The sequence below is a fragment of the Cucumis melo genome, chromosome 12, assembly GCF_025177605.1.
Source record: "Cucumis melo cultivar AY chromosome 12, USDA_Cmelo_AY_1.0, whole genome shotgun sequence".
NCBI classification, from domain to species: Eukaryota; Viridiplantae; Streptophyta; class Magnoliopsida; order Cucurbitales; family Cucurbitaceae; genus Cucumis; species Cucumis melo.
In genome coordinates this window covers 21,264,876-21,285,999 of record NC_066868.1, presented here as the reverse complement: position 1 = coordinate 21,285,999, position 21,124 = coordinate 21,264,876, and the positions used below count along the sequence as shown (strand labels likewise).

The following is a 21,124-nucleotide window of genomic DNA, read 5'->3' as shown; positions in this document are numbered from 1 at the left end:
ACTACAATTTAAACTTTTATAAAATTTAATATTGTTTTGATCTTCTTTGATATGGTTTTCATTGAGGAGAAAAGTGATTGGGTGATTAAGGAGAGAAATAAACGGTTTTGATTGGTCCACCTTATCTTAAAAATAGACCATATTACAATTGAAAAGTGTTATTATATGTGTGTGAAAAAAAATAAAAAAAAAATCAATTTTTATCCCTCGTTTTGGCATGCTTCGTTGGAATGTCTTGAATCGACACTAGGAATGGTCTAGTACGGAGGTCTCGCTATCCATGGACGTAGATAACACACTATAGTTATTACGTTTTTTACAGTAAAATTTAGAAAATTACAATATAGCAACTCTCTAACCTAATGACGTTGTATAGCATTTTGAACATTCTCTCTAATAATATTTGTTTTTTGTTTTTTTTTCTGTCTGTGGATGTACTAGCACTATTAGTGAACCACGTATATATGTGATTGTTGATTTTGTAACATGTTGCATTAATTTGCATATTTGTATGTTAGCTAAACTATGCTCGTTTTGTTCCTTAAGTTAAATCTTAAACTTTTGTACGTGTCACAATTTTTATCATTAACTCAAGTTTCGCCAACTTCTAATAAAGAGGTATCTAACGAAATGATTATATTTCATGGGATGGTTATGCTATGAATTGAGATTTGATAACTCATTAGTACTTTTATGTTGATTTTATATTAATAAAAAAACAAAAACCAAAACACCCTTCAAGAATAGCTTGATACATACGGTATTAATTTTCATCTTAAACATTGATGATTCAATACTCTATCCCACGATTGTTCAACTGAAAAAAGACTCATCAATTTTAAAAACATATTTTTCTTGAAGTATCATTTATTTACTATTGAACGAATTTTATAATTTATTGAACATCACGTGAGAATATTTATTTAAAGAGAGTGGATATTCAGTCAAGTTTAGAGTCAAAACTATAACACTTCCCAAGTTAGTGTAAAAGTTGATGTGCGTAAGGGTAAATCTTAACAGAATGCATGTCATAATTGATGTGCTTTGGGCAGGTAAGAGTGTCCAGAGATTTGTCTCTCAAGATTTGATTTCATTTCAAGTTGCTAAGGTCATGATAGATTCGTTGAATTTTATCGAAGAGATGGGGCCAAAGTTGAAAGGAGAGAGAAGCAAGAGCAGCAAAGAATCAATTTCACACGTACATAGTAAAATATTTGACTAAACTGCATCTTTTACAGTTTCAAAAGTTACCGATTACAAAATTACCGTAGGAGTTAAAACCTGACCAAAAAATTGAAATCTAAAACAATATGACAATCCGACGCTTTAACACTTTTCTAAATCTTAACTTTGTTTGAAATATATCGATTATTATAGTAGTATTTCTGAGATTCATATAACAGCATCAAGAGGCCAAAACAAAAATATTTGAAGGTTAAGGATCATTGTACATTACCTAGATGGGGAGAGACAAGGCAGAGACAAAGGGCAGGCAAATTCACAAAATTTAGTATCAAACTGTGATCCTCTGCTCAGTGTCAGCCCTTCATTTAATTTAAGGGAAAAAGAAATCCAGAACCCACAATAAAAAATAACAAAATAAGTCCATGACCTCAGAAGGATTTTGAACTCATTGTTTAGGACAAATCAATAGCCTTTGGCCAAAATTACATTAACTCTATGCAGTTAAAATTTTGCTGCATTGTTTTTACCTCCACCGTACAAGACTTAAATTTACCACACGAGCCTCCGACACTAGAAGCAAATCTACAAATTTGGTAGTAACATCATTCTGGATTCTGATCAACTAAATTTTAATCAATTTGAGTCCAATTTCTGCCTGCTTTCTATTGTCAGCGACTCAGCATGCAGCCATGCCAAACCATATTCACTCGATCGATCTTTTACAATATAAGTCAAGAAAAGTAACAATGCTTCACCGGTCTCCATGAAATGACATCATCTTCACTGGTGGATATTTCACTGTTCGCCTAAGACATAAGGTTAAGTAACCACACGTGAACACAACAGAAATCGGATATACTGTTCCACGTCTCTCCTAAACTCTACATGTCTTCTAATTTCATTTGTCAGTGCCCGTCTGTGCAAGGGTACTCCGTTTGTGAAGTCAATACATAAAAAATAAGTATTCATGTAGTATCATCCAGAGAGTTTAGTATCCCCCAAGTTAGCGATGTGCAGACGCTACTGAGACACAGCCACAGTCTTGTGAAAGTGCAGAAAGAATCTCGTGCTGTCGTATTTGAGTTTTAAATATGAAAAATATCGTATCTGGCAGGTGATCTGAGACTTCTAAGTTCAGAAGCCTCAACCTCTCTCCGTCCAATGAAAGTTCACCAATGCACAAACTTCATCAAACCATCATTGGTAGATTAAAGTGAAATCTTACTGTGGCCAGGCAGATGAGATGGAGAATACATTGTGGACAGCTTAATTATTAGCCGTGGGAAGAATTGTGCCATGAAGAATTTAGGACCCATATTTGTTCATCTAGCCCCGCAAAATTTGCATCACAACAGCATTCTTGAGCTTCAAGAGTTCCTAGAGTTGGTATCTAACAGGATATAATCTTTTATGACGCAATAGTGGGCTCTGGACCATCATTGTGAATACCATTCTGAGATTTCATCATGCACTGGACCGCAAAATCGGATGCCATTACAGGATCATTCATGAGTGATGGATCTACTTCTATCTCGTCATGGTGATGTTGATTGTCTACAAATTTATTTAAGTTACAGACAGCATTGTAACTGGAAGGTAGACTATCATACTCCATATCGATTTGTACTGCATTTTTATTTTGTAGTAAGGAATTACCACCTACAACCTCTTCAACAGAACTTAGTCGAGGTGGCAATATACAGATTGAAGTTGTATCAATATCCATCTGAGTACAAGGGCATTCTTCCCCAGCAGTTGCACCATCCACGCAGTTTCCAGTCACAGTTAAATCAACAAGCTCACTACTAGAGTTATCAGTAATATTATTAGAAGCTTCCTGTCCAGAGGCACACTCACTCTCGTTCTGATTCAATTTGGACTTGTTTCTAAGTACATTATCCCTAAAAGATTCTGTGTCACCGGTAGATACTTCCCTATCAATCTGATTTTCCAGGGTTTTTATCACACGATCCTGAAAAGGACCCCTTAATTCTAGGTCGCTTCCCATACTGATTAGTGCATTCAACTGCTTCTGTACAGACATCGCAAAGGATACAGCATGATCACGTATTAAAGAATCATGAGGTGGCCGATGCAGCATGTCAATCAAGGTCTTCTGGTACTGTAATAAGCTGACAGATGGTCTTGTTGTCCCTTTTTTACGGCATATATTAATAACTTTGCACATATGCTCACATAGATTACCCATTTCTGCCCATTGGCAATCACAAATACCAAACTGCGAACCAGGATTCCAAACAACAAATTTCCTGTCTCGAGTAATTTGGTTGGTTACTTTTGCAATACCACCTTCAATAATAACATCCGAGTCTGGAATTCCCAATGCTCTGCGCCAATATGTCAAACCACTCATCCACTCATCTTTCCAATACCGACAAAAATTATTCTTCTCCGGGTACTCATCAAGCCAAAAGTAAGAATGTACCTTTGTCCCCAGTTTGTCAACCAACCAATCTGTACGCTGATAAACAGCACTATCTTTCTCATTCAGCAATCTGAGCTTCAACTGGCTGTGGTAAAACTCCATTGCAGCACATGTTTCAAGACTGGCGAGTGGAAGGCTTGTTAGTGCTGTAGTCCACATCCCTAAGACCAAAAAGATTCAGATGATGAGAACTCCAATGTGCTCCTACCCACCAAAATTTTGTAACTTGTTGCACATGAAGGAATATACAATCTAGCCTTCAAAAAACTAAAATTCACAATTGCAAAACTAAATCCTTTAACTCATTTGTTTTCTGATCTGATAACCTGTCCGTCCTTCAAATGGAAAAGAATGCAAAACACAAAAGCCACATGCCTGAATGATCGTGCTCATGCACAGAGCACTCACATTTACCTTATCTAAATTCAAAGGGAATTGTGAAAATCCTAACATTAGTTATCAAGTTGTGGTCATCAGAAGACTTTAGATGATGTAGATTATGCAGATATCTATGGAATAAGATGATCACAACAATATCTAGCAAGTATGATAAATTGTAAAGAAACATATTTTTTCTCATAAATACTCATGATTAAAACAGAGATGGATATAGACCTAGTCTCGAACACCAGGTTGCCTTAAAGTAGTCAACAAATTCTGGATCATCAGCTTGATCTTTAATCATCAGTTCAAATGAATCCACGTTTTCATCACCTCGGCAAACTCCATCCACTGTTTTTTCAAGTTGTCTTAATATCTCAGCTCGCTTTTCATTTTCTACACATTTCTTCAGTATGTTTTTATGCCATGCATGACGGACCCGCCAGAAGCTTAATAAAACAGAACACTGAAATATCTCCCTGAATAAAAGCAAAGAAATACTCTCAAAACTCAAACACCATAGGGCAACATACTTGCACGGTCACAGAAGGAATTTTAAGATTTTTGTATAGAAACATATTGAAACTTCAATCATGAATAATGGTTTGACTTTCATTAATTAGAAACATTCACACTCACCAATAAAAACAATTAAATCAAACTAATCAAGTAAACCTAAGGCATGTGCTAGAATTCAAACATAAAACATATGTCGAAGCCACTCCTATTAAGAATCATAAGAAAGATAGCTCCTTAAGTGAATTTATCAAGTTGTGCATTGTCTTAAATCCAACAAACAGTTCAAAAAGAGAAGCCAGCACACTCTTCTCATATCCAACACTACAAAACTTTAGCTAGACAGCATGAATCAATAAGCATCTTTAACCAAAACAGAAAGACTAAACAAAGAAACAAACTAATCCTAAATTTATAAATCATTCAGGACCTATTGGACCTATTGAGCTGTTTATCTTTTCATTCTATGAGCCTGATTTTAATCTTGCAGATTTGGGACAGACTTTTAAGGTTAGTCAATCAGCTTCCAAAAGTACCCTTAATTTCAGAACTGCAGAGAGAAATAGGATAACCTTATTGTCTGTACATCAGCAAGAGGATCATCCACAACAAAGCCAGCTAACTTCCATGAAGGATCTTTGGTTTGAACTCTACTATGAAGAGCCCTCATCCACCTATGGGCATCCCCACTAGCAAATCTCGGTGAAACAATCCATGCTACTGGAATTGCATTGTAGTCTGAATTGAATGCCACAAGACTATGAACTGGATACTAGACAAAAATCCAGAAAAGGCATAATTAGCATCATCTGACATTGAAATTGGATCTTATAAATTAATAATGTTGAAAGAACAAGAACATAAAAATTGTACCTTCAACTTGTTTGTTCCAAACCTTGAATCTGATGCGAGAAGGCCACGGTTGCCAAATCTTATCATTTGTTGCAATTGCCACTCTGTTTGAATTCCCAAAGTGAAGGTGTCTGTATCAGTAAAATCCTCGTAAAAGAAGACATTACTTCGGTGGCCTTCAACCCAAATAGATAAGCTTACTGCATCATCTTCATCAAGTTCATGAGTGGAACGTCTGATGCTTCTCTCCTGTATTCTTACATATCGATGGGTTAAAAGGTCATCACGGTTGCATGGACCACCCTGTTTCTCCACCGTTTCATTATGTCTTTGCATAATGGTCTCCACAGAAACACCAACATATAGAAGCGACAATATACGTAGACGAAGATCTTCAGAGATGTAGGGCGCAAACATAGCACGAGTACCTTCAGCTTTCTTGTCTTGAGGACCATGACATGGCAACCCCTTCTTATCTACATGCTTATCTTCATTATATATGATCAGTGCAATAGATGGTTCGGCAATTAAGCGTTTGACGATAAAGTGGCAGGTGCAACCCCTTTTAGTGTTTGGCCGTCCAGCATTTTTCTTCTTTGGTACATAAGTACTTCTACTAGGTCGTCTGACTCCCCCTTTCCTGTGGTCATCAGGTCCAAACGAACACCAATACCTACATATTCAATGAGATAACTAAATTTCTTAAACTTGAAGAAACAAAAAAAATAATTACATGAAAACATCTGTACATGTTATAGGAATACATGAATGTGGACTTACAAAATGTATTCTAGTACACCATCAACTTTTGCCTTGAAAGGTGCTTTCAATGCTCGCCGCCGCCTTGCTTCAACATGAAATCTGGTTGGACATTCTTTATTTGAAGACTCACCACGCACAAAATCACCAACTCTAGCAAAAGGGATTACAGCAACTCTGTCCATGTTGTCACGCCATCCTTCTACCTTAGACCACACAAGATCAGCCGAAGAAAATTCCAAGGTTGGCGGATTCTGTACTGGAAGAGAAAATATTTCATCCCATCTGGCCATCTAAATATGAAACAAAGAAATTGCATGAGTCAATAATTTAAAAACACCAATATTTCAAAGGGGCATTTTTCAAAAATAGCAAAATAAACTAAAATATTTACAATATATAGCAAAATTTTGGATTCTATCAATGATAGAAACTAATGAACTTCTACCACTATCTATCAATGTCATTGATATAAACATATCATTGTCTATCAATGTCTATTATAGATAGAATTTGAAATTTTGTTATATTTTGTAAATAGTTTGTCGAATTTGCTATTTTTGATAATTACTCTTTCTCAAATTGCTTATAAATGAATTTTTTGAATAATCGATGTGAAAATGCATTATAAAGATTTTAGAAGAGGTGAAAATTTAATATATGATAAATTTTCCCTTTTTTTCTTGGAGATGATGTGAAAAAAAAGTTTTAATTATTGACTCATGCAATTTCTTTGTTTCATATTTAGATGTCCAGATGGGATGAAATAGTTTCTCTTCCAGTACAGAATCAGCCAACCTTGGTTTTTTCTTCAGCTGATCTTATGTGGTCTAAGGTAGAAGGATGTGACAACATGGATAGAGTTGTTGTAATCCCTTTTGCTAGAGTTGGTGATTTTGTGCGGGATGAGTCTTCAAATAAAAGTTGTCCAACCAGATTTCATGTTGAAGCAAGGCGGCGACGAGCATCAAAAGCACCTTCCAAGGCAAAAGTTGATGGTGTACTAGAATGCATTTTGTAAGTCCCACATTTATGTATTTCTATAATATGTACAGATGTTTTCATGTAATTATTTTTATTGTTTCTTCAAGTTTAAGAGTTTAGTTATTTCATTGAATATGTAGATATTGGTGTTTGCTTGGACCTGATGACCAGGAATTAGCAATGTCAGCATTATGTTCTCCTTCATGCATAACCATGGTGGCAAATTGTATGTAACAAGCATTACTGGCCATCAACTACACCTGCTACTAAACTAGAAAATGGGTTAAAATTATCCCTGGCAAGACCAAACCTTAAATTACGTGGGTCCATAGAGAAATCTGGCCATTTCATGTCAATTAATTCCCATGCTACTGAATCAACAGGATGGTGCATATTACCATCATTGCTTTTATGCTGTGAATGTCATGTTAAATTCTTAGCAACCTCGTAGGTATTAAACATGCGTTTCAACCCAGATATGATAGGAAAATATCTTAAGACTTTGGCAGGCACACCTTGTCTAATTCATTTAGTACAAGCATCCTTCAACCATCTAGGCAAACCATAGTTCCATTTAAGGAGTTATATGAGTTATCCAAATGTTTGTAACAATGACAAATTACCTATTGAATAAGGAAGTGAACCCCACAATTGATTTAAAAAAAGATCTAAGGTTGTTAGGTTCTCAAATGTTCCCAATGATTAGGGAAATTAGGGAAATTTAATTAATTGAAGAAGAATGGAGAGTTGGTGAGATTGAACTTGCCTTTCCTGTCATTAAAACACTGTCCAAAACAAAACGTTTATCCCAGAATGATGCTTAAACGCCTAAACAGAGAGAAAACTGATGTGGTTTTTCACAGAACTTGAAAGGGATGGACTTGACAATCTAGGTTTAACGATGGTATTGATTGGTGAGAGAATATTAAAACACTGAATAATAATAACAATAATGTTGTTATTAATAATATTTGGAACCTGATTCTGCACTGTGGTTTGTAGGTTGTTCATTATATTCTTGGCTTCTTCACTTTGTTTCTCCTTTTCATTCTCTTTTTCGTATAGAGATAAAGAAGACATCCTTTCTTAAACCAGGAAGTCATTCTTCTTCTCATCACAAGGCCATAATTCTTCTTCAAAATTTTGGCAGAGCAGGCAATGACAAGGCAACAACCATATAGAAAACTTTTTTAGCCTTTTATATTAAGGAATATTCCAAACTACTCTTAGGTTTAATTATTAGTGCATTTGGTTCCAGGATTAGCCTTGTCTAATTTATAATTAAAAACCTGAGCTTAGGTATGATTTATTCTAAGTTACAGATTCGTGAATCCACTAGACACTAGTGTAATCGTATAACCTAAATATATATCGTCAAATTGAGCCTAATGAGTGTATAAAGAAACTAATTATAGTAAGTTCGATGAATATAATAATTTAAAGAAAAATTAGGGAAATTTGTCCCTTCTAGCAACAAATCACAGTGCCATTTGTTGTTAAGAGAAGTAGATGCAGCCATTAGTGACTCAACTAGAGCTTTATGTTACTCAAATCCAACAAATTTTCATAGTAAAAGCTTGTGGAGAAGATCGCAAGCTTATGACATGAAAGGATTGGCAAAAGAGAGCTTAATGGATTGCATCATGTTTGTGAATGGTAGAATGAAGATGGATGAGGGTGCAAATAAGAGAATCAAGATTCTATATCATGCAGCAAGAATGATTAGCAAACAGATGGAAGCAACATGGCTTTTTGCAACATCTAGATTAAAGAAATTGGCTTCAACGACAACAACTCAAGTGAAAAAAGCTGAAGATTCTTCTAACAACAGCAGTGAGAGGAATGGAAACATCATGATCAGAACAACCATGACTATATAAACAATTCATATCAGGTACCCAACTCAGTAATATTATATATAAATCTCCTATTTCATGAGGGGACTTTTCTATTGACAAAGAGCCTACCCCTAAATTAAGAGACAATAACGGAGTAAATTAAGAGCATAGAAGTTGGAAGCTATTTACCTTGTTGTTGATGCAAAGAGATAGTCAGAGGTCGTCGGAGAGAAACGAAGGTCAGCAGAGGTCGTCGGAGACAAACGAAGGTCAGCAGAGGATGTGGAACTTAGGATCTACAATATGGTGGAGAAATTATTCGGGTCAACGGTTATATTTCATAGTTTGGAATTATGAAAAGAGTTTATATACTGACACTCAATGCTCTCACCATAAAGACGATGTAGAAGAAAGGAAGAAGAAGGCTTTAAGTGTCTAATAGCAGTAGAGAGGGAAGCCTTGATTTACTTCAAACAAGCCTCGACTTCCTCGAATCATTTAGCTTCAAGTCCGAGAGATTGAAGCCGGGAAATAGCTAGAAGGTGTGGTCGTCGTTGGTTGAACGGCAGTCGTCGGGAAATGAAAGTGAAATATCAGATGAAGCCGAGGAACAGAGACGATGACGACGGACGAAGATGAAGGTGTCGTCGTCGTCGTTGGTTGAACGCAGACCTGAGAGTTTAGGGTTGAACGGCAGTCGCGAGAGGGAGAGGGTACGTTCGTGGTGTTTTTCGGCGCGGGATACTTGGGAGAAGGGTTTTTTTTGGAGCAAAAGAGTTTGAAAAAGGGTTTTTAATTTGGCCCTTTCATTTCTTTCATAGGTGTAAAAGCTAGACCATTCCATATCCTTTTGAAACCTTTTCCCACTTTTGATCTTTTTTTTTTTTTTTTTTAATCTCCATAGGTTGACATACACTTCCAATCACTCATTTAACTCATCCCCACAACAATAAACTATTATATGATCTTGCCCTACCAATACACATTCTCGATATTAAATAACGAGAATATAAACAGAGTGAAGAGCATGGGACAAGCCTTCAGCACACAGGATAAAGAGATAAGGAGATAAAAAGATCACTTTGACGCAAGCCACCAGAAAGACAGATACACCTTCGAGGTACTCCATTAATCAACACGATAAAAAGAGGGTGTAGAAATGCAATCCATAATTAATAAGATTAAGCCATATGTCATGAAAGCTCATACGTCTCATAAGAAACTCATTAAAGCTCCACTCAACATGATCATAAGCTTTGCTCATTCAAGCTTGAGAGCTAACAATCCGTTGGCACCCAGACAACATTTCCGTAGTTGGTGAAGACATTCATGCCTGATGATGATATTATCATAATTGCCATGCCCAGGAACAAAAGCATATTAGGAATCTGAGACCACTTCCTTCAATATATGTTTCATTTGGTTCAAAATCACCTTTGCTACTACCTTTGAAATTCCAAGTTCGCACTGATTTTCGTTGGTTTAAGACATTGAAACACTCTTAAATTGTCCTGTGATACAACAACATAGGAAAAACCATCCAACCCAGGAGCGTTGATTAAAAACATTTGAAAGAAGCGAGCAGTGTAGCATTCATAGCTTCAGCAACACATCGAATGCATCCCACTCATATATACTATGTTGGAAAGGCTATGAGGTTTCAAAGATAAATGAGAAATACTTTATTCCACCCAATGCCCCTTATCATTAAATCAAGGACACTTGAAATGGAATTCTTATGTTTATGATCATTCGGTTTTGTATTTATGTCTATCTTTTTACATTTTTCTCGCATCTTTTACACTCATTTTATGTTTTTGTTCACTAAACTTCTAACCTATATGTTTCGTTAACGGAAGTTTAGCCACAAACTAGATGATGAAGGACTACAAAATTAATCAAGACAATATTCTTTATATTTATTTTTCTTTAATTAATTTTTTATTCTTTTGTGTCACACTCATTTAAATTGAATAGTTTCCATTTATATATAGATTTTTTTAAAAAAAAAAAAAAAAACAGTGCTTTCTTAAGAATGGAAATTGGACAGGAGTTATATATGTATTAGAAATAAGTTTTTGATTTAACTAGATTTTTTCACGTGTTATCTTTAAAATATAAAATTAATAATATAAGTTAGTAGTATTTTAATAATGATTATATTTTCATATTTTTATAATTTTTTTACCTAATTTAGAGGAAAATCTTATCATTTTTTTTTACTTCTATTTAAAATTAATATTTCATTGTTAATTATAATTAACGATAGACATATTTCAAATATAATTTTTATAAAATAGTGGATACAAACTTTTATTTTTGTAGTTAATCTCTTTATTTCAAGTTTGGTTGTGAATCAAAATGTTATAATATTTAATTTACCTTTTCAAAACTTAATGTTATATCTCTAAATTATAGAATAGTTTTGAATTATATTATATTATTAAAGATTATTGCAAGAAGTAGAAGTTAAAAAGAAAAAGAAGAAATAGAGTTAAAGTGATATATAGAAACATAATAGGTTAGAGTCGCTTTCAAATTCTGAGATAATTCTTTGATCTTTACGGATTCATATGGATTTCTGACTCATCCGGAGGCGGTATATTGTTTTGACTTGCACTCCTTAACACAATAAGGAATAAGGACTTTCGCTTTCAAGTCCTAACCTTTGTATCCTTTTATTTTGAGTAGAGTTATTTCATAATGCACTCATTCTAAGAATAAAGAATGAACTTTCAAATTCTTTAAACCTCTCCTTCCTAACCTTAGTCGAGTGACTTCGCCCCTCTCTTCTCCTTCTTAGTCGAGTTTCTTTGAACTGCCCCTTATCATTTGAAGTCGAGTTGTTCAAAAAAAAAAAAAAGGGCTCATTCTAAGAACCTTTTAAGTCGCTTCGACCCTCTCCTCTCCTTATTAGTCGAGTTTCTTCAAACCGCCCCTTATCATTTGGAGTCGAGTTATTTCTAAATATAAGGGCTCCTTCACAGTCGTTTCGCTTCGCGTCTCCGGACAGGTGAATATGGAATGAAGTTAGTCTGGACCCTTATTTATTCTAGAACGCCTTGCAAATTCTTTGTGCCTTGTTCTCTTCTTTCAATCGAGCCCTCAGTTCTCTAAAATCTACCATATAAACTTTGATTGCATTTTTTAACTTCATCCACTAGGCTTTTTTGTTGTGGGACTGTCAACTCCTTAACTCCTATGGAGCCTTATTCTCTCCTTTCAGTCGAGCCTTCCATTTCTTTTGTTGCGGGACTAATTTGAGATTGATCTGATTTTAAATTCATTTCATTATTATGCTTCCTTTATCTGAAATTCACTTTCTTGTTGTTGGATTGATTATAATGGAACTCACTATCTTCTTATGGGACTGATTATGTTAAGCAATTCATTCCTGGTCCTAAGCTTAATGAACCTACTATTTAGAGGAAAGTGAATATGGAAGAAGACTACTCTGGGGGAGCCGTCAGACTAAGGCTTTTTCCATGAAATTTAGTACCAAAATAGCGATTTCTTCCACTTTTCTTATATCACTCTTTTTTTTACTTCCTAAAAAGTAAAAAAAGCTCTTTGCATAGGCCTGACTAAACTGACATTTTCTTCCAACTCCCCTATCGCTCCGTGGGAAGGAAGAAAGAGATCATATTCTATTTTGGTGGATTGGATTTTGTTGCGCAGAAAAAGTACGATTGGATTTTGTTGGGACTGATGGGGCTCAAAGCTGCAACTTCCGCTTTGATAGGGCGGTGCTTTGACCAATTGAACTACAATCCCTAGGTGTACAACATAGGAAGAAAGAGCTGAGTTTCCTTGCCTCATCAAAGGCTGATGGATCTACTTATCTCAATCCCATTTGACTTTTTAGCGCTCCTTATTTTTGATTGAGGGCTTTGACCCTCTTTCACTAAAAAAGCATAAGGCGGACCGAGCACAAAGAGTTTCATCAAAGCGCGCAAATTATTTGCGCCTCTGAAACCATATGGAAGTTTCTTTGTTCGTTGAGGACCTTTGTTTTTTACTAGCAAAGAATTTGCGAGAGCCTTGTTAATTGATTTCTTTGTCTCTTCGCTTCGCCTCTCTTGCACTCCTCTGAAGTCAATCTTCTACGAACCCTACGGCTCCTACTATGATTCCTTTCCCTAGGTGCCTTCCTGCTCCTTTATCGTCTGATTTGACACTAAAGCTTTCGGTTAGTAGGTTTCCTTGCCTTTGGTTTACGCTCCGTCCTCTTGACTCATTTTCTCTTCTCCATAAATTCTTTGCGCCTCTCCTTCTTAGTCGAGCTGGTTTGCACCTTTCAGTCTCGCCTCCGGTCTGCAGTCGCTTGGTTTTGTGGCTTACCTACGGTGCCTTGCCTTTGTCGACATAAAAGTGCTTTCTTTCTTCTTTTCTTTGTCTATGTCCACGAGGGGATCAAATTTCTTCCTTTCTTCTTCTTCTCAGACCGCGGGTCGACCCCCTATCTTTTATGGCGAATGGGTCTGAAAGTCAACATAATTCGAGTTTGTTCAAGATCGTTGCTTCCCCGTTGTTAATCAGTATGATCCATAAGCTCGTAGCAATCAGTATGTGACCGGTCCGAAGGACTTGTTTAAACATATGAACTTCTTCTCTTTCATTCCTTATTCCTTCTCCAAGGCAAATATGCTTCTTTCTCTAATTCAAAGTCTTTGATTTGCCCCATCTTTCATTTCCATTATGATCTTGGGAATGAATTTGGTAAGGAAGGAAGTACGATTAGCGAAAGCAAAAAAGGGGCCTAGAAGCGCAACAAAGGGATTAGGGCCCAAACTTCACGTCCTTAGTTTGAAGGCTTTCTGATCAATCTACAGAAGGAGTTGAAGCACGTAAATGAGGCAGACCCGAGCCTAAGACGACCTAGTTGCATTCATCCGTAGGAGAGGAAGTAGGTTAGTTGTCCTAATTCCTGAAAATCGAAAAAGACACGATTCCATAGGTTTAGGCTATATTAGCCAACTTGTTCAAAATGCCATTCAAATTCTCATTATTGAGAAATGATCTTTCTAGTGAAAAGAGTCCAAATCTAGGATCAAACTTTCATCCAGACAGAGCGCTCAAAGGTGAAAATACTTGTCCTTTTGCCTTGTTTTTATTCATATTCACTTGCCCGACAACGAGTCAAATCCCAATCGGTGTGATCGACTGTCATAGAGGCGCTTGGGTCAGAATTGAAAAGCCTAGCTATTCCTGTTTTAGTAGGTGGTTTGAAGATTGAGATCTTGCGGCAGGTAGGCATTAAAGTTGGAGTCAGGAAGGGGCGAAGCGAGCTATTGAGAAATCACTCTATTTTGGAATATCCTCTATCTAGAAGAACTCTATTCTCATAAAGTATAATCAATCTAGGGGAAGGGTCTCATTCATCTTCTTACGTACATAGTGGAAAGATCTAACCTTGATTCTACCTAGAGAGAGTTGTCTTTAAGGCGAGGGAAACGAGTATTCTCATCATCAATCGGAATGAGAGTCCGCCAGATAAGAGACAAGCTAGGCTTGTTGTGCCATTTCTTCAATCAAAGTACTATTTAAGCATAGAGGAATCAAGAGAATTGTTCACATAACGGTTCTCGTCGGTCGGATCTCAGAGCAAAGCAAAGAAAGAGGTTGAGTACAAAAGGAGTTCTGTGGCTTAACCGATAGGTGTAGTTTCGGTGAGTCACTCATATTGAAAAAGAGGGTCCATAAGGAGTCGACCCCATAAAGAAGGACGCCTTCCAGCTCGAGCCGAAGAGGATGAGGTGATTGTATTTGTTCTAATCCTCATCTCTTAAGCAAATACTAACCACTCTCTTGAAAGGTGAGGTTTTCTAACAAATTCAGGATGCCTTGCGCAAAGAATTTGCGAATAAAGTTTAATCAATGAACAAGGACATCTGGGATGATTTAAGGAATTCCATCTATGGCCCAAAGCGCGTAGTGGTTGTTTTTAGCTAATAAAGGAAAAGGACCCATTTGACATGAAAATCCCACCTAACCCAAGGAGCCAAAACCTTGCAAAATAGTGATTTCAGGTCCAATTTGAGGACGAATCAAAGTGAAGAAGAAGAAAAAGAAGAGGAAGAGAGTCCAAAAGGATCAAAGTGGGAGCACAAAGGATAAAGGAGGGGTGCAAGAAAAGGCAATTCATTTATAGATGAATGAGAGAGATTAAATGAAAAGAAAGGCTTTGTGGTCACAGTCAGAAAGAGAAGAAGAATAGGTTGGACAAGAAGACAAGAGGGAGTAGGCTCGGGAACCGACCGGACAAGAAGAGGACTGATCTTATTCGATCTCTTTCTTTGAGTATGAGATCTTTCATTCTTAGGAGAGGTGAAGCATAAGAAGAATCTGAATGAGTATCCGATGAAGAGAGAACCTTGGTGATTCCTTCACCCACTTGCTCGCTTCCAAGACAAGGATGCTATCCTTTATTCGCCCTCTACCACACGAACCTAATATCGCGGGTGCATGAAATTTCTCCTCTCTTTGAGGTGATGTGGTCTACCATAAGGATAGAAAAAAAGGCAAGGCCAAGCCTACGTTCAGGAAGAAGATGAAGCAGAAGTACTTTCCGTGCATACTAGTGCCAATTAGATAAAAGGGTTCCAACTCATTCTATGCCTTCTCTTTCAAATAAAAGGTAGACAGAGTACACCTGTGGTCATTCTCGACCTTTCTATTAGAGTGAGAGGGGATATTGAGGATGTCCAGTCAACCAAAGAGGGGAGGATGAGTGGTGGATAAAAGGATGAAAGAAAGATTAAAGGGGAATGTAAGCGAAGAAAGAGCACAAGTAGTAATGTCGAGATTCGGGCCAGGGAGTTTTTCTACGATGATATAGAATTAAGGTCGGACCGGAGAGAGAACCTCGAAGGTCACAAGAATAAAGCCAATAATCATCACCCCAACCAAAACCAAATGAGAAAAGAAGAAGAAAGAGGTAAGGAGAAGAGGGGTGCATGGGCTCTGAACCTAAGCCTGAAAGGAGGAGGGGATAAGAGTCAGAGGGTATAGAAAAGATTCGATCCGGCTCAGAGAGCGGACTTGAGATTCTCAAGAGGTAGCCTCCATCGCGACAATTCAATCTCTCTACTGTCGAAAAAACTCCAACTAAACTCAATCCATTGCCTTTGGCTTTCAGAAAGAAAATAAAAAATTTGTTCTCGAACTGCCAAGTCACACTATTCCTCCAAACTGGGAAGATGAATTCATAGATATACCAAGTTGGACTAGAAAGAAGATATGGGCATAAATAAAGAATACGAGAATGAAAAAAGATGAATACCGAAACTAAAGAGTGGAACCTATCCTGACTCTCTCCTCTCTCAATTGATAGAACTCCTATCAGTTTGAGTACCACCTATTCTTTTTTCTCTCTCCTTCTTCTTCTTTTCTCTCTCACTCTCCCTCTCTTTCTTTAATAGGTCAACTTACACTTCTTAACAGTCGCTTCACCTCTCTCCTCTCCTTCTTAGTCGAGCTTCTTCAAACCCTATCATTTTGAGTCGAGTTATTTCAAAAAATTAAGGGCTCCTTCACAGTCGTTTCACTTCGCGCCTTACTCTGCCTCTCCCTATCCTTATTGGTCGTATTCATACCTATCCAGTATTCCTCTTCCTCTAGCCTTGTTCATTGACTTGTTCTAAATTGTCTTCTCTTTCTTTATTGAGGGATTTGATTAATCTAAGGGTTCTTTCACATAAGAATAAGGAATTCGCTTCGCCCCTCTCCGCTCCTTCTTAGTCGAGTTTCTTCGAACCGCCCCGTGGGAGTTGAGTTATTTTATAACCTTCGCTTACTACAATCAGTGGATAAAAGAGGTTCGGAGGATGAGTTCATTACATAACTCAAATCGAAAGACTGAGTAAGGTGTAGAGGATCGATGCCCCTTCCCAATTCGAACTTATAGGCCTCGGTCGGCAGCAAGAAGACAAGAGGGAGAAACTCCCATTCTGTATCGACAGGTTAGTGAATAAGGAGAGATAGTAATTCTCAGTGGATTAAGTCGAAAGTAGACTATTTCTCATCCTCATCATTTGATCATGATAGGGAAAGGTGAACTATCAGATGTACATAGTGCGATATAGTCAAAACAAGGTATTATAGTAAAATAAAGAATAATAATAAATACCTCGTAAATAGGTAAGACTTATCAATGGACTCTCTATCCTCTCTTTTCTTTTGTCATCTAATTGGTTTCTATTTTAGGATAAAAAAGATGGTTAGAAATCCTTTATTTTTTTTCAACCCATTTGCTCTTTTGATTTTGGGAAAAAACTCTTCATCAATATACTGCTTCTTCTACACATTTCCCTCTACCTCTAGAGTAACTAATAGTTAAGACTTAGAAAAAAATGGATAACTCACTCATAAGAAAAGTCCTTCCCGCATCAAGCACTAATATAGTTTTAACGTTTAATTAGATCGGCGAATCATTCAAATTAAGAACATAAACCCGTTACTTTTTATTTCTCTATAATTGGAGCATAGTGCCCTATCCATTTATTCATTCGGCCCGACTTTACTTTTTTTTTTTTTTTTTATGCATCAAGGATTCAAACAAGTTTGGCCTAATCTAGTAAGGTAAAAATATTACTAGAATTTTCCATTGATACGTCATGTTGCTTTTTCCATTCATTCCTTTCAGGATCAGTCGCAGTCTTACAAACTCTACCAATAGTATGGACGAATCTGTTACTTCATAGAAATGTGTAAAAGATGCTAGCTGCACTTAAAAGCCGAGTACTCTACCATTGAGTTAGCAACCCAAAAATATGAAAAAAAAAAATTATGTGTAGATACAATCGGAATCAAAATAACAAAAGAAATGAAATTACATGACGTAATCAAAATATTCCAATAAAAAAAACTTCTTATATCACTTACACAAAAGTAATTATTTGTATCACAAGAAATACAATGAGACCATCATGTGCGTGAAAGGTCATGAAAGGGAGATAACTAGCTTCATTCATACACAATCGAATTATATTTGTTTGATACATTGTTGACAAGATTAACGTGAATAATGAAAAACGCCTATAATGGACAAAACAAAAGAATTATAAATGAATAAAAAACAAATGGAAATAACAATTTGAGTTGAATAATTATACTTATTATATATATATATATATATAATAAATATAGTTATACTTAACTAGATAAAGCTAACAAAATAGAATAAGAGAAAATATTCTAATTATAATAAATTCTATTAAAATAATAAAAAAGAATTAAAAAAAAACTACGTACTTAGATTGACACTATAGAGATAATCAACATAGATAGACATAAAAGATGTAGGTGAAAGTAGAAATTAAGGAAGAAGTAGAAAAAATATATCAGGTTTGTGGATTGAATAAACTCGATATATTTTTGTCTATTCATCTTAGATCAATATTTATCAATAAAATAAACATCGATTTTTTTCATAAGCGAACACGGAGTTTTAAGGTAATAAGTGTATAGTATTAATGGAACAAGAGAGGGGGGAAATACTAAAGAAAAGGTTAGTCAAAGCTATATACAAGTTAAGTTATCACACCCTTGTTTTTTTATTTCATTAATATTAATGGAATTTTGGTTATTGATTAAGATGAAGTTCCGTAAAAACACCTGCCTTCTTTAAAATATCATAAACAGTTTCCGTAGGTTGAGCACCCTTTTTAAGGAAATATAGAATAGTAGGAACATTTAAATAGATTTGATTCTTTATTGGATCATAAAAACCCACTTTATGAAGATCTCTTCCTACTCTTCGACATCGAACATCAATTGCAATGATTTGATAAACAGTTCATTAGGATAGATGTAAATTTAGAATACCCCCAGAACCGTATAAGAAGTTTTCTCCTCGTACGGCTCGAGGAAATTCAAAGTTATCCATAGATTATTAAATCAATTAGACTATGATTTAAATAATTTTTTCTCATTCTTTTGTTTTTCATTTGAAAAAAAAAACTCATTCTTATCCCCATAACTCAAGTTGGATATTCTTTTGTTTTTCTTTTGAAAAAAAAAACTCATTCTTATCCCCATAACTCAAGTTGGATAACTCTCACGCAAAGGAAAAAAACCCTTAAGCTTAAGCATTTCATTTATTGAGCAGTCTCTAACCTCTTTATTTTTGTCTGTCTACGTTAAAATCTATTTCGATTCTTCATTCTAATCTAGTTTAGTTATTGAGACAATTGAAAAAGATTTTTACTTGTTCCAGGATCCTTTATCCTTGCCTTGAATCATTGGGTGTAGACATTACTTCGATGATCTTTAATTGTTTCAAAATGGTAGCAACATACCACTTTTTTTATTTCCTTTTTATCAAAGAACCATATAAATAATGGATTCTCGTGTGATACAATTTTGATCAAATTTGATGTTTGAATTTGAAACTTGTTCGAATTGGATCCTTTCAATTTGTATACCGAACCTATACTTACGAAGTAGTTTTAACTTATTGATTGACACTAACCCTAGATCTCTGCCCTTGATAAATGAATCAATACTTTCTACTCGAGCTCCATTATGTACTATTTACATCAAAAACCCTAAAAAAAAAAAAGAGCTCGAGTGCAACCAAACAAACTATGTCAAGTCAAGAGCATCTTCATTCCTATATAATATAAAATGGTGGGTGTAAGAATCCACAGTGGATCATGTCCTTCCAAGTCGCACGTTGCTTACTACCACATCGTTTTAAACAAAGTTTTACCATAACCTAATTTCTTGGAACTGGTATGTAATTGATTCATTTATGGAATCATGTATAGTCATTGGGTTAGTTGGTCCATAGTAATATGTACTCTTATGACATGGATAGTTTTTGAAAAAGTCTTAGCAATACTTCAATTTATTGAAACCCATATTTTATTGTATATATTGTATCAATAACATTTTTTTTTGTATGAGTGCAATATTGATTTCTCTATGTATAGATATTTTCTAGATAGAGAGAGATTTTTTTTGAAATTTCTATAAAATCAATTAAGAAATAATTAATTGCGAATAATGAAGAATCTCCATTTTTCAATTTCTTCATAAAATGGATTCACAGGTTCAACACTTCTTCGAGTACCAAGGACTCATAAGAAATCATTAAAAAGATTTACTTCACTGAAAATTTACTACCTCAAATGTTATATTATAATATTATTTGAATAATTTTTTGTAAAGGATTTATTACATTTTATTATGATAAATAAATGTATATTCGGGATTAACCTATCAATTAGATAGATCTAAAATAAAAATAAAACTAAAGAAAGAAATAAAACGATAAAAATGGATAATAACAATACATACATATCAACATTTTCTGCCTAGTTTATTTAACTTAAGAGACTCAATGATCTTTCCCTAAAATAAAGTGAAAAAGATGTATGAATTGTTACTTGGATTTACAATTATTTATTACAGACAAACATACCAAAAAAATGAGGTGAAAAGAAATACATAATATGTTACATATGTAACTTGATTCTTTGTTAATCAGATTCGGACATATATTCAAATTGATATCTTTCGTTATGGATTAACTCCTATCTACACCCAACTAGATCGAGTAGATGCATCATAAATAAAAAAAAAAGGTCCTACTGGGGACTGGACTAGTTTTGGAGGTGCTGACTATCTTGTATAAGGCGAAAGTCAAACAGATCTAAAGTAAACGATTGTTTCTACCTTTTTTTATTTTACTCTAAATTTTAGTATTGCATTTCTGAAATGCATCATTATAAGAAAATAATAAAAACAATCACATTTGATCTATATCTAAACTCTTAAGCATAAGGTTGTTTAAAACGTCTATAGTCTGATATCGAATATTTTTCCATATATCTTATAATATACTATTATTATATATAATACGCATACTCTAGGACGAAAGGTTTCAAACCTTCGAATAGAGGGACCAAAACTTGTTGCCTTACCACTTGGCCACGCCCCATTTATATTCAACACTAATAAATACTGATATTGGTAGTGGTTAGTCGTCAATTCCTGTACAAATATTTATGGAATAAATTAGATTGTTGATCAGATTTTGATACGTTTATAGATCGAGTTAAACTCAATTTATTGATCATTACATATAATTCTATTAAGATATTGCATGAAAGTAGGATTTCTTCTATTCTCGTTTTATCTGAGAATTGAAGGATTTTTT

General features: G+C 35.2%; 1 protein-coding gene across 5 annotated transcripts; it reads right to left on the bottom strand.

Moving 5' to 3' along the window:
• Nucleotides 1–1,506: 1,506 nt before the first annotated feature.
• Nucleotides 1,507–9,771, bottom strand: LOC103488340 (uncharacterized). 5 transcript variants are annotated; one of them, XM_051080286.1, is made up of 8 exons: nt 9,353–9,771; nt 9,151–9,257; nt 6,938–7,283; nt 6,161–6,432; nt 5,402–6,053; nt 5,101–5,300; nt 4,247–4,491; nt 1,507–3,792 (listed from the first exon to the last, which is right to left on the bottom strand). In XM_051080286.1, the coding sequence occupies exons 3-8, from the start codon at nt 6,992–6,994 to the stop codon at nt 2,594–2,596; spliced, it is 2,625 nt and encodes an 874-aa protein (XP_050936243.1). In that variant the 5' UTR covers nt 6,995–7,283; nt 9,151–9,257; nt 9,353–9,771; the 3' UTR covers nt 1,507–2,593. The 5 variants fall into 5 exon arrangements, with proteins under 5 accessions (XP_050936243.1, XP_050936244.1, XP_008445273.1 ...); XM_051080287.1 differs by lacking the exon at nt 6,938–7,283; XM_008447051.3 differs by lacking the exon at nt 9,353–9,771 and having other exon boundaries at nt 6,938–7,386.
• Nucleotides 9,772–21,124: the final 11,353 nt, after the last annotated feature.